The sequence below is a fragment of the Panthera leo genome, chromosome A2 (genome assembly GCF_018350215.1).
Source record: "Panthera leo isolate Ple1 chromosome A2, P.leo_Ple1_pat1.1, whole genome shotgun sequence".
Classification (NCBI taxonomy): Eukaryota; Metazoa; Chordata; class Mammalia; order Carnivora; family Felidae; genus Panthera; species Panthera leo.
This window is the reverse complement of record NC_056680.1, coordinates 84,058,256-84,075,907: the sequence shown is the minus strand read 5'-3', so window position 1 is coordinate 84,075,907 and position 17,652 is coordinate 84,058,256. Positions and strand designations below refer to the sequence as shown.

Genomic DNA, 17,652 nt, shown 5'->3' with positions numbered 1-17,652 from the left:
TCCAACATTTTGTATATCCTATATTCTCAAATATTACAGTGTGTGAAGCCAACCAAAATAAAAGTAATCTTTTTGTAGGAAGAACTCGGCATAATGTTTGGGCTACTATAACATCACAGACATTCTCAGGGGCTTGGAATGAGTAATCAATCCTCTTTTGAGTCACTGCTGCTATCACATGTTTGAAATGTGCAATGCATTCTTTTATGCTTATTTCTAAGGAAGTGCTATTTTTTTTTTTAGAGTTTATACATATCATTAAAAAATCTGAATGTCTCAAATCTAAACCATATAAGGATTCAGGTTTAGAGGAAGAAATGTTTGACTGTGATTTTCGGGAATGTTTAATCTTCTACTTCGTGCCTGCATATGCAAATGCACAATGACCATGAAAAGGAAAAGCCCTATCCCAATCTCTACGTGTGTGACTCACGTACTTCTCCAGGCACAGGTGTTCTCTCTGAAGATAGTTGTAAGGGGCAGAGTCATATAGTCAAAAGTGGAATAGGCTTCAGAGTGGGACTGACATGCATTTGAATACTAACTTGTCCATAAATTATGGACAGATCATTAAACTTCACTGACCCAAGTTTCTGCCTCTACAAGGTAATGCTTTTCTCACAAATGAGTTAATTTATATAAATTGCCTAAAGTAAAGCAGGTTTTGGTAACTGTTTAAAGAGTCTGAGATCTTTTTTTCTTGGAATATGGAATAAAGATTTTAAGTGTTAGCAGAAATGATGACATAACGTTACTGTTCTTTACCTTATTTGGTCTGATACAGATGAAGAAGTATTCCACAGTCAGTCTTGTACGCTTTTCACTTGACTCAATTTTATGAAGAAAAATAAATAGGGTACAATGGAGCTAAAGATCTCATCTGTAAAAATGTTTGTGTGGTGCATAACAAACATTTTCCCAAGTAACAAGAAGCCATTCGTCATTTTCCCCAATGTCCTAGGGAGCTGATCCCAAGTCAGAATTGTCTTTGAAGTCAGCAGGGAAGCCCTTTGTTTACAGTAGCTTAATGAAAAGAGAACGTGTCAGAATAAAATTCAAAAAGGACACAGAGCCATTTGTGTGGCAGAGTAGTTCAGTATACAATTACAGTAATACAAGTTACAATACAACTTGAAATTCAGCTGGTATACTCATAGTTCACAATACATTCCGTTAAATTGCAATATGCAGCACGCATATGCACACAGGACAGACTGAGTATTATATCTGTCTTCAACATCTTATATTACAGATAATTAAAAATGTTTCTTTCAATCATTAGATTTAGGATATGGTAATTATTTGAGTTTTGGGGAACTCATTTGCACAACTGAATACATTAAATTTTCAGTGAGAAAGAATTACAGATTATCGATGGTATTTCATATACATTTAAATACCATGAATTTAGTACCTTCCCTAGTGCTCAGATTATATTATTTTCTATTTTATGCTTCCTTATTCCCTAGTTTATTCTTGCATTCCATATATCACAAGATAGTTGGATTAATACAAATGATAATTTCTAGAATAAAACTACCCATATTATTTCCTGAAATAAACCAGTTTCCTTAAAATATTTTGATGCAGCTGATGTATTCACTATATCTGTACTCAATAAATTCTTATTTGAAATGTTCTTAGAGAAATTATTATTGTCAAAATATGCTATTGTTTTCCTATAGTTTGATTGTCTCAAGTAGGGATCAATCATTTGCAGCCCAATTTCTAAAAAATTAATTGATCTGAATAAAATATTTTTTATTGAACAGTACACTGAGATTTTATTCAAATTATTAATTAGAATTAAAAAAGTGTAAGATGATAGTTAACTGGCAGTTTATTCTACTATGTTATTTAACATTCATTGAGAGGTTAGGAGTCAGACACTATTCTAAGGATTTTATATGGAGTTAGCCCTTACATTTAGTTCTTTAAAAAAACTGTGTGGTATAGGTACTGTATTATCCCGGTTTTATCGAAGAGGAAGCTGAGATTCAGAAAAGTTTCACAGTGTATTTGTGGTTGCACTGGGATTTGAATCCCAGAAGTGTGGCTCCAGAACCTAGTGGATCAGTGGTGCCCCTGTTAATTTAATTTTTAAATTTTAAGTTGTATATATGTGAAATATGTATAGATGTCTGTGTGTGTGTGTGTGTGTGTGTGTGTGTGTACATGTGCATATATGTACATATTTAAGTTCCAGCTTAGAGATTCTCTAGCTTGAATTATACAATATCACTTCCTTATAAAATAAGTGTGAGTTAGAAACTTAATCTTTCAACTCCTGAGAACTAATTTATGCACAGATAAAAGAATTGGAGCAGCATCGTAAGAAGCTCTTGACATCGAACAAATGAAGGAGAGTGAAATCTTTATTTACGACTTAGGGTGCCGCAGATCACTGGATCATACAGAAAAGTTAAGACATATCTAAATATAAATGCTGATATTCTTCTAAATAATTTAACATTCCTCTAATGAGTAATATGTTATTTTCAAAGGCATGTGAAACATGTTTTTCTTTAATTTTATCTAATACTGTGTACTGTTTTCCTTAAACTTAAAAATACCCTTTATTTTAGACTTGACTTTTTCAAATTTACAAGGTGATGGGTTCCTATATTTGAAGAAAAAGAAAGCTGCCTGTGCACTCAAAAAAGAAAGCAAACATCGTAATTTAAATCTGTAATATATTAGCTCACATCTGAGAGAACAGTAAATCCCAATGTCTAAAATGTATTACCGTTCTACATAGGGCTCTGAGCTTTTTTTTTTTTTTTTTTTTAAACAGGAAAGTGGTAATGTTCTAAGCATATTAACATAGGAGAATTCTATTTATTTTGGCTTTCTACCCTCTGTACTTCACTTCTTATTTTTAGCCTATTTTAAAATGAATCTAAGTTGGTATAGACACATTATAACGTGTTCCTGCTAAAAGTCCTCTTTAATGTCCACATCTGAAATAAATCATAATCTTTCCTCTAATAGCAACAGTTGTATGTGAGCTCCAATGAAGGGGTTTCCCAAGTGTCTCTGCATCGCTGCCACATCTATGGTACAGCCTGTGCTGACTGCTGCCTGGCCAGGGACCCTTACTGTGCCTGGGATGGCCATTCTTGCTCAAGATTCTACCCAACTGGGAAGCGGTAAGTCCCAAACATTCAGCTGAGAATCAAAAACGATGTTCCCAGACAATTGAGTCATGCTCCACACGTATTCTTTTCAATGGCGTTAGAAATAGTAGCTATGTTCAGCATCACGTGTAGTCAATGAATGAAGTAAATGCCTATGCTTTATAACTTGAGATTTTCACAGATATGTGAGGATACAGTCCTTTTGCTTTTGTGGGGTTTTTTGGTTTTTATTTTATTTTATTTTTAATATAATTTATTGTCGAGTTAGCTAACATACAGTGTATACTGTTAGCTTCAGGGTAGCTTCAGGGTAGTGTGCTGTTAGCTTCAGGGTAGCTTCCCATGATTCATCGCTTACATATAACACCCAGTACTCATCCCAAGACATGCCCTCCTCAATACCCATCACCCATTTTCTCCTCTCCCCCCCCCCCCACCCATCAACCCTCAGTTTGTTCTCTGTATTTAAAAATCTCTCTGGAAAAATTTATTTCTCCTCTTAAAGCTCCTGTAGCTACACAATCCTGTGGACCATCAAAAAGTTCAAACAGCATGTAACATTTTTGCATTACCTGAGTTTTTATATGCTTCAGTATATGATTAAACTCCACCTTCCTAGGGTTTCCTGTGGCACTTAATATTTCTATAATCAAACGTTTTCTTAGTTTTGGCAACAGGAACATTGCTCCAACATGGTTACCCTGAATTGCTTTCAGAACCTTGATGCCCATGCTGTTTACCTCTTAGAGGGGTAAGTGCATGGATGCTGGTCAGATTGACAGAGTTAGGCAATGTGAGGCTAAGTGCCATTTATCCAAGCAAAAGCTCAGATAGGAAACTCTGAACCAACTTGCACTAAGTTGGAAGGGACCACCAGTAGTGACACTGATTATAGAACAAAGAATATGCATAATTTAGGGTCAGCCAAGGTCATAGCTATTTTCAGTCATCTCTTGATGTGGGTCATGATGGGTGGCAAGGCCAAAACCTGACAAAATTAGGGTCAGCAGGAGAGAGCAAATAGGACCAGCCTTAAGCCCTAATGATTTTCAAGTAAAATCATTGGGGTGAAGGTGTTTTATAGCTTCTTTACTCGCTGTTATACATATAGGCCCTTAAAGACCTTGACAGATTAAAGGAAGCCTAGCACTTCTGCCTGTCAAGATTGTACTGATACTTTTATTTATTAGTTCAACAAATTTGTATCATGGAACAGTTATTTGCCAGGCAATGTTCTAGAGCTAGGCATACAACGTGAAAAACAAGAACAATAAAAAGATGAAAATTCCTGCCTTGAGGGATAATAAATTCTAGAGGGGAAGACAGAAAATAAATAAATAAGGAAGCCCTCTAGTGTATCAAATAATGATAAGGTCTATGATTTTTTTTAATTTTTAATTGTTTTTTTTAGGTCTATGAATTTTAAAAGGGCAAAGAAGGGAGACAGAGGATGTGGGAAGCAGGGAGTTGCAATATTAAATGGATGGTCCCACTGAAGGTGTGGTGTTTGAAGATGGACTTAAGTGAGAAAAAATGGCACAAAGGCATTATCTGGGAGAATAGCATTCCAGGGAGAGGAACCACATATCCTTAAAGCTGGAGTGCACCGAGATTGTTCAAGAAACAGCACTGAAACTAATGGGGCTATGGTGGAATGAGAAAAAGGAAGGGTAGGAAGAAACGAGGCCAGAATGCACGATGACTTAGGACTTATCAAGTTATTGAAGGCTTTTGTTTAGAGTGAAACAGAAAGCTACTGAGGGCTTTTGAGCACATGAATGATATTATTTTGACTTTTGGTTTGAAAAGATCATCTGGTTGGGTTTGGCTGGATTATAGCCCTGGGATAGGAAGTGGATGGGGAGAGAGGAGACAGAAGCTGCAAGGCAGTTAGGGCACCGTGAGGATCCAGGTAAGATAGAATGGTGGCTTGCACAGGGATGATAGAGGTGGAGGTGGCAAAGTGGTCTGATTCTGGATAGAGCTCACAGCATCTGCTGATGTATTATATGTAGGATGTTAGAGAAAGCGAGGACTGAAGAATGAACCAAGTCCTCAGAACTGAGCATATGCAGTTGTAGTTTCCCGAGAAAGAGAAGACTATGGAAGGAGCAGGTATGTGGAGAGAAAGATGATGTTAGCAGTGCCTATGAGATGTTAAATCTCATATAATATGAATTTGGAGTACACAGGCATGGCCTGGGATGGATAATTTGAAAGACTTTTGTATTTAAAGGCATGAAATGTGAAGAGAACACCCTTTCTTTAAACCAGTACTTTTTTTTTAAATTTTTTAAAACGTTTATTTATTTTTGAGACAGACAGAGAGAGACAGAGCATGAATGGGGGAGGGTCAGAGAGAGGGAGACACAGAATCCAAAACAGGCTCCAGGCTCTGAGCTGTCAGCACAGAGCCCGACACGCAGCTCGAACTCACGGAGCGCGAGATCATGACCTGACCCGAAGTCGGACGCCCAACCGACTGAGCCACCCAGGCGCCCCAAACGAATACTTTTTAGTATCTGTGTTCAAAGACCCATGTTCTTCTGTGTCATTTTAAGATTTAGGCAGGAAGTCTATGGTGTCTTTTGATTTCTACATAGAAGTTTAGAACCTCAGTACCCTGAGATCTTCTGCTGGCACTGGACTAGAGATCTAAAACTGAACACATAGTATGAGGAAAGCAAACTCCACATGTAATCTCAAATCAATGATATTTGTAGCCATTGCTGGTATTCTTTTTTACCAAACTTGTTTTGCACTCCCAATTACGATAGCAGTGATAGTTAAAAATTATTACCATAATTGTTTGTAGGACAATACATTTTTCTTGACAAAGAGTTCTAAAAATTAGCATGTCTAACCCCTAGAATACAATCGTCTACATATTAAACAGATTTAGTGCTAAAGGAAGCTGAAGCAACACACTTTCTTTATTATCATTATTATCATTATTATTATTTATTTTAAGAGATAGAGAGAGAACGAGTGGGAGAGGGGCAGAGGGAGATAGAATCCCAAGCAGACTCCATGCCATCAGCGCAGAGCCCAGTGCAGGACTCAAACTCACAAACCACAAGATCATGGCCTGAGCCGAAACCACGAATTGGATGCTCAAACAACTGAGCCACCAGGTGTCCCAGAAGCAACACACTTCCTAAGAATGAAAGTGATGTGAGGATTACAAAGTGATTCTTACCATAGTCCTTGAGGCATACCAGCCTCTCGGCTCTAATGTGAATGAACTGGAGATTACACTCCTTCCCTGCATAATTTCCAGACCTTGGCTTTGGTGAAGCATTTTTATTTAACAAAGAATAGTTCTCAAGTAAAATTCCATCCTATATATAGATTATGATTGCATATTTGTGTTTTGTTCTCATATTCTCCCTCTAATTACAACCCCAGTTATCTTTTCTAAGATGTATGTTTAAAGGTAGATTTCACATTGTCATCCTAATACCACAAATCATGATCTTAATCATTTCCTTCTAATGAAGAAAGAGCTGGAACTATCTTGCAATTTTTTAATGTTACAATATCATGCCTGATATGAAACCATGTATCATAGGTTTGCTGTTAGAACTAATAAATGAATTCAGTAAAGTTGCAGGGTACAAAATCAACACTCAAAAACCTGTTGCATTTCTATACATTAATAATGAGCTATCTGAAAGAGAATTTAAGAAAACATTCCCATTTACAATTGCATTAAAAGAATAAAATACCTAGGAATAAATTTAACCAAGGAGGTGAAAGACCTGTACGCTGGACTACAAGACATTGATGAAAGAAACTGAAGACACAAATAAATGGAAAGATAATTCATGTTCATGGATTGGTAGAATAAATATTATTAAAACCGCCATTCTACCCAAAGCAATCTGCAGATTCAGTATAATCCTATCAAAATTCCAGTGGCATTTTCCACTAGATTAGAATGAATAATCCTAAAATTTGTATGCAATCTCAAAAGACCCAAATACCCAAAGCAATATTGAGGAAGAAGAACAAAGCTGGACGCATCATGTTTCTTGACTTCAAACTAGATTACAAAGCTATAATAATCAAAACAATATGCTATTGTCATAAAAAAGAGACACATAGAATAGAGCAGAATAGAGAGCCCAGAAATAAATCCATACATATATGGTTAATTAATTTACAACAAAAAAGGGAAGAATATACAATGGGGAAAGACGGTCTCTTCAATAAATGGTGTTGGGAAAACTGAGCAGCTACATACAAAAGAATGAAACTAGAATACTATATTACACTATAGACAAAATTTAATTCAAAATCATTTAAAGACTTGAATATAAGACCTAAAACCACAAAACTCCTAGAAGAAAAGATAGGCATTAAGCTCCTTGATATAAGTCTTAGGGATGAGTTTTTAGATATGACTCCAAAGCAAAGAGAACAAAAGAAAAAATAAACCAGTGGGACTATATCAAAGTAAAAAACTTCTACACAGAAAGGACATCATCACCAAAAGAAAAGGCAACCTACTGAATGGGAGAAAATATTTGCAAGCCATAGACCAGATAAGGGTTAATATCCAAATACATAAAGAATTCATACAACTTCGTAGCAAAAAAATGAAATAAAATAAAATAATTTAAAAAAACAATTTAATTAAAAAAGTGGACAGATCTGAATAGGCATTTTTCCAAAGAAGACATACAGATTGCCAACATGTCGTGAAAAGTTGTTCAGTGTCACTAATCATCCGGGAAATGCAAATGAAAACCACAAGGAGATATCAACTCACTCACTCCTGTTAGAATGGCTATTATCAAAAAGACAATAAATAACAAGTGTTGGAGAGGATGTGGAAGAAAGTTTTGTTGGGAATGTAAACTAGTGTAGCCACTATGGAAAATGGTATGGAGGTTCCTCAAAAAATTAAATCTAGAACTACCATATGATCCAGCAATTCCACTTCTGGGTATTTACCTGAAGATAAAACTCCACTAATTCAAAAAGATATGTGCACCCCATCGCATGGAAACAACCAAAGTGTTCCTCAATGGATGAGTGAGTAAAGATGTGGTGCACACCCGCACACACACACACATGCACACACACACACCCTACTGGAATACTATTCAGCCATGAGATATAATGAAATCTTGGCAATTTATGACATGGATGGACCTTCAGGACCATCCATATGCTAAGTGAAATAAGTCAGACAGAGAAAGACAAATACTGTATGATCTCACTTGTATGTGGAATTTTAAAAACAACACACCAAGTTCATGGACATAGATAATACATTGGTGGTTGCTAACGGTGGGGTAGGGGATGGGAGAAATGAACAAAGGGGTTCAAAAGACACAAACTTCCAATAATAAAATAATTAAGTTATGGGGATGTAATGTACAGCATGGTGATTATAGTTAGTAATTCTGTATTGCCTATTTGAAAGTTGATAAGAGAGTATATCTTAAAAATTTGCATTGCAAAAAAATTTTGTGACTGTGTATGGTGACAGATGTTATCTAGATTTATTGTGGACATTGCGTATACTCATAGCCAATCATTATATTGTACACCTGCAACTAATATAATATATATCAATTATTTCTCAATTTAAAACAACTACAAGAAAAGGGGGAAAACATGTATTATGGGTTGAAAGAGGAAGTAGTAATCCTTAAAGAGCTGAATCTCTAGCAGTGTCTTAATTCTGTCACAAAAAGCTGAAAAAGTTTCATCTCTATCATCTAACTACCTATCTATTATCTATCTATCTATCTATCTATCTATCTATCTATATCTATATATATCTTATTCTTTGACATATTCATACCCATCTTTGGCTAGCACACTGAAAGTTTTATTAAAAATATCCATATTATTGAAGTTCTCCAAATTATTTTAAAACTTAGTTAAGCGTATATCATAGTGAATGCAAACCATGTTTGCTGAATCAAGTATTTCCTAAATTCTCATCTATTTTTAGTGATTAATAGTAATAATAAAAATGATCACTTGTATTTTCCATATTCATTTTCTTTAATAGTGTTAACTTACCTGGTTTTATTGCAATTGTATTGTCTATCTATCTGGTACACAAACATACCATGGAGAAATTCATAGGAATGAAAATCAAAAACGTGTCTTTTGTATAGAAACAAGTACAGTGATATTTAGAAATCAGTGTTTATACTTTGATATAATAAAGTTATTAACTATTATTGGCTCAGTAGTTTCTCGTTTTTAAAAGTTTGCTCCTAGCAAACAATACAAGCAATTTTCCTTTTCATTCTCAAGTATTTTAAATATTTGTGCATTTGTATCAAATATTGCAATTTAATCCCATATGTTATTTATTCTGGATTCAGACATGCAAGTAAGAAATTTTATTCTAAGACAAGATAATCAGTTCAGCCTTCAAGTAAATTATCTGTTTTATATACAAGAACAAAATGATTTCATTGTTTATCCAAAGGATTAGACTCTGAGGGAGAAAACATGGGTAACTTGAGCCCAAATCCCAAATCCTACATGCAGTATAATATTACTCTGCCTACCAGCATGCTTTTGCAATGCTGAATGAATGCCCTAAAGGGAATCTACAAATACAAAAAAATCTCAGATAGCTGTCTTGCTGATCTCATCATTTAAGCCAAGACATAATAATGCTTTTCTGTATTGGAATGTCTGGAAGCTATGTGATACCATAAATTCAGGTTGTCCAGCTATGTAAACCATAACATAGTGCTAGTCACAGGACAATCATTTTAACCATTGTGAATGATATTGCTTCTCTAGATGGCTGAAAATCACTTTTTCAGCAATAAGAACTCTCACATGGTGCTCATATAATATAGTGCACTCACAAGTAAAAATGCAGTGACTTAGAAATATAGCAAATGCAATGCAATAAAAAGCTGATATAGGAGCTATTCTAGAGTACAGCATTAATTGTATTTGCTGAGACAAGAGTGACTTTTACTAGTTTGTGTGTATGTGGTTGTATTAGAAATATAAAATTAAATAAGGATTATGACTTTTTTAGAAAAAGAATGCATAAATGACACAAAATGTTATAGCTATATATCCATAAATAGATGTATATAATCCATTAAATCTACAAGCTACGATTTGCTGTAACCTTAAAATGATTTTTTTCACTATCAATGACTTTGAGATTAGTCTCACTTTGTGAATTTGGTAATCCCTGTGTGATTTTAATATGTCTGCTCTTTAACTGAATATTTAATTTACCTTTAAGGTTAAAAATGTTAAGAGAGACTTAACAGCTAACCCAATTAAGTAATATGCTTGTTTATATATATTTCTCAGCCTTGATAGTAAACAATCAGTTTATCCCTGTATTCCTAATATTTAAAGAGAGGTTCCTTTCCTACTCTCTTATAGCAATCTTCATCCCATGATTTATTGCTAAGAGAATATCAGTTGCTCTATTTTGGTTTGTTTCACTATGTGATACAATTGGAATTATATGTGGATAGATAGATTTATTACATTTTTATTAAATATAATTTTATTAAAAATATATAATTTATAGACTCAGGAAATTAATTAGTATTGAAATAATTTAAAACTTTGCTTTAAATAATAACCAGTTTAGAAAGAATGTACCTAAATTTGGAAATGCTTAAACTGATGATACATAACAACTAAAATGCAATGAGTGAACTTTGGATCATGAATAAAAAAAAATCCATAAGGGATACTTTGGAGACAATTAGGGAAATTTTACTATAAAATGTGTATTGTATGATATTATCGAGTAATCTACTGTTGTTATAAGTGATTATAAGATGCATGCCAAAGTATTTAAGAGTGAAGTATTATCATGTGTGCAAACTTATTTTCTAAAGGTTTTCATATATGTGCATAAATAATATATACACAATACACAACACAGTACTTGCATATGATAGAAAAAAATAAATGTGGCAAAGTATAACTATTCATGTCTCTATCAGTGTTCATTGTACTCACCACTTTTCTGTTGACTTGACATTTTTCAAAGTGAAAATTTGAAGGAAAATTCTTATTCTAGTAAATGAACAATTTTGCTTAATTTTACACTAAATGTGCATGTTCTATCACTTATTTCAGAAAAGTTTTAAAATATCTTAAAAGTATTAGAAAGTGTTGACTCTTCTAAGAAAGCTATGTTCATTTAAGAAAAAAATTACAAGAAAGAAGATGCCAGTGAATTTATATATTAGAAGTTTCATCTTAGAAAATTTTGGCTGAATGTCCCTAAATTAAAATTTACACTATTAATTTGGAATCTAACATTTACCCAGGAAGTGCAAATAATAAGGGTTTCATAGCCATCTTCTCACTCTTCCTAGATGGGGAGGGACAGAATTAATTCCGAATGAAAAAAGGGTTAAGTACCCATCCTGTCATGGAAGTGTTGAACAAGAAATGTGAAGTAGCTGTATTAGATAATCAGACCTGTTTTCTTTATGAAAGTTTAGGCAATTAAAATACTGTGAAATTAAACATGCAATCTTTTAAGTGTGGTGTAATCAGCAATGTTAATTCTAAGTCAGTTTTATATATGTCTCTGCACTTACAGGAGGAGCCGAAGACAAGATGTGAGACATGGAAATCCATTGACTCAATGTAGAGGATTTAATCTAAAAGGTATTAAAAGTGAGCAATGGTCAATTTTGGTAAACAGCAGCAAAACTCTGTATCACATTTCAGTGAGGGAACCTTCATAATAAATTCAGATCTCACATTTTAAGGAAAGATTCACTATGAAGATTCTTGGTGTTCAGATACGGAAATTAAAAATCAAATGTCATTTGTATGTATAGTAAAAAAGACAAATGTCCATGGACACAGACACCTTGGGTATGTTAGTTGGTAGGTCTTTCACATAGATATCAGTTACAGATTTTCCTAGCTATTATTTTCTTTCTGAAGAAACAAAGCTGTTACCTTCTTTCTCAAGAAAAAAAAATTGCTCTAAAAACTTTACCACTGAAGAACAAATAGAATAGTGCCCTGTTTGTTTGTTATTGTGGTAAATAGAAACAACATAAAATTTACCATTTTAACCATTTTAAAATGTACAGATCTGTGGTATCAAGTACATTCACATTGTTGTACAACCAACTCATCTCTAGAACTTTTTCATCTTTCCCAAGTGAAACTCTATACCTGTTAAATACTAACTCCCTATTCCCCCTGCCCCAGCCTCTGGAAGCTCCCATGCTATTTTCTGTCTTTATGAATTTGACTATTCTAGATACCCCTATATAAGTGGGATCACAAAATATTCTTCGTTATGTAACTGGCTTATTTCGGTTCTTCAGGGTTCATTCATGTTGTTGACATGTGTCAGAATTTCTTTCTGTTGGAAATGGAAAAGTCTTCTATTGTATGCATGTATCACATTTTGTTCATTCACTCATCTATCGCTAGACACTTGGATTGCTTCCACTTTGGACTATGTGAATATCCTGCTGTTTTCATGGGTATACTACAGTGCCTTGGTTTTACAGTTTATAACTATTCCAGTACTTTTGGCGGTCCTGTCTTATATCTTACAGCAATCTAACCCGTTTTTCTCTGATCCTCACATGTAGATCCCGTATTATTATACTTTCCCCAGTATACTTTCTCCCAGCTCCACATCAATCCCTTGAGTGAAGTATCTTCAGACAGAGCTCTTCTTAGTTCATGCAGGTGCTGCAGACACACTCTTGCTAACAATTCACACCAAGATTCCTATTGCTAATATTTTTGAGTGTGGGCCTTTCTTTAGTAAAAAAATGACATTACTAACTACACTAAGTATAAGGAGAAAATTATGACACATTTTGCTTGGTTGTTCCATACATCTAAGGGAATACATCCAAGTTATCATTTCTCTGTATACTATTTTATAAATACTTGTGCCAGTTGTACTAATAGTATTCGCTCTAGTGTTAGAACTGTCTGTCACTAGGGGTCACGATGAACGAACATCTATGTTGGCTTTGTGTCAGAACTTGAGTTAAGTGCTTTTTAATGGACTATCTCACTTAATGCTTATGAAACTGTACTACAGTTCTATAATTATCCTTGTTTTATGAATGAGGATTCTGTTTATGTCTAAGCTACCACATGATTATACTAAATGGTCTTCCTAAATTAAGAATTTCAGTAAAGAACCTATTTGAAAACATAATCCATGTTTTAGAGCCAAGTAAAGCTGAGGCACAGAAAGGTCAAGTAACTTGTGTAAGGTTACACACCCAGCATCATTGAAGTCAGAATTTTGCTTCCAATACATCTGAATACAAAGATTGTGTCTTTAATCACCACTTCCCATTGTAGACACTCTTTGCTTTCTGACTTTTCCTGAAGCTTCTGAATTTCATCTATACTACATTGAGTATGGATGAAACTGGCTTTAATAATGCCTGGCACTTACTAACTCTTTAAGTAAGATGTGTTTCCTAATAATTCACAGCTTTGGTTTTCTCAGCTATGAAAAACTGAGAAAACTGAATTCATAAGTATATTGTAATAATTAAAAGTTCAAAGTGATATGAAGGACATTCCTTGGTATCAAGTAATTCTTGAATAAACATCAATGCCCCCATGTCTTTTTGTCCTTCCTTTTAGGCTAAACACAGCAGGTAAACAATGTATAATAGTCTGCTTGTTCAATGATTAAAAATTGCCTTTTGGTGGTTTCTATAGATGATCACAATTGTATAGAGAAATAAACTTTCATATAGGAGAATATGCTCTGAATTCTATTCCCTGTCTTTCTCCTTTCATTTTTGCTTTTCAGCATATAGAAATGCAGCTGAAATTGTTCAGTATGGAGTAAAAAATAACACCACTTTCCTTGAGTGTGCCCCTAAGTCTCCACAGGCATCTATCAAGTGGCTGTTACAGAAAGACAAAGACAGGAGGAAAGAGGTGAGTAAGGCAGCACTACAGCAATCAGTCAGGGCTTTGGAAAGACATTAAATCACCACCCCTTAGTGAAGTTCAGATCAAATGAAAAAGAAAAGGCATATGAACATCCTTTTATGTCCTCAGGATGACAAGTGCCACTTCCTTTAAAATCCTTTGTCTGTAGAGTTGATGAATTAATTAGAAATCCTTGCTGCCTGCACTCAAGACGGGGGTAGTGATAGGAGGAAGCATTTGTAAAAGAAACAAGATGTGTGCAAAACCAGAAGCCAAGTTCTCACTCAGCAGCACCTTTGTGTGATTCACAAGATAAAAGGGAGCTTTAAAAAAATTCAATTTTCCTTAGCAAGAAATTTCACTAAACTATAACTTTTATGGTAAGAAGCATTTTTCTGCCGTGCAGTAATCTATTTCCTTTGCTTTATTATCCATAACTCTATGATTTTGGTTAGGTAATGTATGGAACCATTGTTTATGGGAGCACTGCCTTTATTTAGTGATATGGAAAAAGCAGTTTTTTCAAATAAAAGGACACTGACATTAACTTTTCACTGATCTTAAAGAGCTGTTTTAGAAGGGAAACATTGTAAAACAGCATAGGGTGAAATATTATAAATAATGAAGTCCCATAATACTCATGTCATGTTGTACTGACAAATAAGAGGAAGAAGAAGAAAAAAATATATGTATATATAAAGCCTTTGGGTAGTCTAAAATGTCATGTTTTTAGCAGTGTTCATAAAGTCTGATGGAGCAAAGGGGAAAATGGAGCCTTCCCCATTTGGGTGTATTCTGTTGTGGACAGTTTAAGTACTACATATTAAGTTAATTAGGACTATGTAGAAGGGACACAATCCAAAGCTATAGAACCAGGCACTGCATCAGAGTTACTGAAATAGATGTTGGCTCCATATGGGGAATACTTTACAACTCATGCCTGCCTGTCCAAAGACAGTAGGAGCAGTTTAGTCATTGTGCGTCCATGTCTATGGGATATTAAACCACAGGCTGATGAACACTTGCATAAGAAGAGATTTAACTGAGGGGCGCCTGGGTGGCTCAGTCGGTTGAGCGTCCGACTTCAGCTCAGGTCATGATCTCGCGGTCCGTGAGTTCGAGCCCCGCGTCAGGCTCTGGGCTGATGGCTCAGAGCCTGGAGCCTGCTTCCGATTCTGTGTCTCCCTCTCTCTCTGCCCCTCCCCCATTCATGCTCTGTCTCTCTCTGTCTCAAAAATAAATAAATGTTAAAAAAAAAATTAAAAAAAAAAAAAGAGATTTAACTGAGACACATGGATGGCTCGGTTGGTTGAGCATCCAACTCTTGATTTGGGCTCCGGTCATGATCTCACAGTCCTGAGGCTGAGCCCCTTGTTGGGCCCTGTGCTGGGTATGCAGACTACTTAAGATTCTCTCTCCCTCTCCTGCTGCCTCTGCCCCCACTCAGGAACAAGCTCTCTCTCTCAAAAAAAAAAAAGATTATTTTTTTTAACCATCTGGAGGAAAGAGGAGCTAGATGAACGTTAGGACCTCTTCTTGCCCCAGAATTCTATGATACTAAAAAAATCTTTTTAGACATTATTATTAATAAAAATATTGTTTAAGATCTGTTTACTTTGCTACAAAAATCTGTCATCAAAAAGGACTTGAAATTTCTACAGACTAGTTAATTTTAAATTCTTTTGAGTGGATATAGGTGATAATAATTGTCTTACAACATAAGCTGAGATAGAAGTCATAATGTGTGGTGATGATTATTGTACAGAAATGAAGTTCTTAGGCTAAAGCATGGCATGTATTCATGGACAGTCCTTCTTGAGAAGGTCTGTGTGTATATATGTGAATTGGAAATCTACAACTCAAACAGGGATTACCTTACATGAATAAAATGTTTTTCTTTAATTCACTAAAAAGTTAAATAGAGGGACATCTAGGTGGCTCAGTTGATTAAGCATGCAGCTCTTGATTTCGGCTCAGGTCATGATCTCACGGTTTGGGTCATGGGATTGAGCCCCACATCAGGCTCATGCTGAGCACAGAACCTGCTTGGTATTCTTTCTCTCCCTCTCTCTCTGCCCCTTCCCAATTTGAACATGCGTGTGCTCTCTCTCTCTCAAAAATAATTAAACTTAAAAAATATTAAAAAGTTAAATAGAATCATATACAATCAGTGAATATAATTTGTATTATTTAAAGAAAACGAGTACATACAAGCTTGAATACATGCCACAGAAATAATGAATGCAATTAATAATGGATCGAGTTCTAGATTTAATGATTGAATCTCTTTTGTGATATTTCTGATATTTTATTTCAGAATGCCCAAGAATGTAGGGACTCAGTTATTACTATCTTGCTTTTTCTTCAAATCATAAAAGCATAAGATTGCTGTAAGACTAGGAAAACATTAACTATAATATAATTATGCAAATCTATTTTATCTAGAATTTATAGAGCACAATTCTACTCCTTACTTTGGCTAAGCAAACTATTACTGTCTTATTAAATTTATCCTAATTCTTTCTTAGTAGTTTAGGCAAAAAGGTGCTTATTTCTCATGTTAATATGTAAATATTGAATTTTTTAAAAATAATGTAGACAGGGGCACCTGGGTGGCTCAGTTGTTTAAGCGTCCAGCTTCGGTCTATGTCATGATCTTGCTGTTCCTGAGTTCGAGCCCCACATTGGGCTTTGTGTTGACAGCTCAAAGCTTGGAGCCTGTTTCAGATTCTGTGTCTCCCTCTCTTTCTCTGCCCCTCCCCAACTCACACTCTGTATCTCTCTCTCTCTCAAAAATAAACATTAAAATTTTTTTTTTAAATGTAAGACAAATGATAAAAGCTCATGGAGAAAATGTACATAGTTCATACTGAATAGCATAAAATGATCACTAAAAGTCCTCTTCCCCTTCACTTCAATATTTATTCACAATTCCCCAAAGTATAAAGCTACTAGGAATTATATATTCAATCATAATGTATTCCTCCAAATATTCCCCATAATTTTCCTATTTTTATCATTCTCTTTGTCTCTCTCTCTCTCTCTGATGTACACTCACCCACTTTAATATCAGTAAGTACATATGCAGCTAACTTATTTTTCCGAGCCACATAGTGTTCCACTATATGAATATATCTTAAGGTTTTTTTTAAAGCCATCTACTGCTTAGGTTATTGTTTTTCTTCTTATCAAACATCATTTACATGAATACTTGCATACTTGTGACTGTATCTTCTGGAATAAATTCCTAGAAAAGAAGTTTCTGCATCACATTTTATATACATGCTATATGATTTTATCAAATTGGCGTCCACAATTTTTCCTAATTTTACACAAACATAAAAGGCTTTCTCTCTTTTTTTCGAATGCATTTCTACATGATTGAAACTATTTTGGGGACACACTTAAACTTTAAAAATTAAATTAATATCAAAACTTCAGTTTATATATTTCAGTCCTTCTTCCTGGCCTCCCTCTTCTAGGTCTGTTCTATTATCTGTATTTCACTTGTATACTTTGCCTTTTTGTGCTTTTGTGTGAAGCTTACTTTTTATCTAAAACAATCTATGTTTGATTTTTATTTCGTTGATAATAAAATACC

General features: G+C 34.6%; 1 protein-coding gene across 1 annotated transcript in view; it reads left to right on the top strand.

Moving 5' to 3' along the window:
- Positions 1-17,652, top strand: part of SEMA3C (semaphorin 3C) — a 172,004-nt gene that overhangs the window by 150,467 nt on the left and 3,885 nt on the right. Inside the window, exons 15-17 of the mRNA XM_042916517.1 lie at positions 2,992-3,149; positions 11,713-11,780; positions 13,927-14,057. Coding sequence (XP_042772451.1) covers positions 2,992-3,149; positions 11,713-11,780; positions 13,927-14,057 — 357 coding nt within the window. The remainder of the gene's footprint in view (positions 1-2,991; positions 3,150-11,712; positions 11,781-13,926; positions 14,058-17,652) is intronic.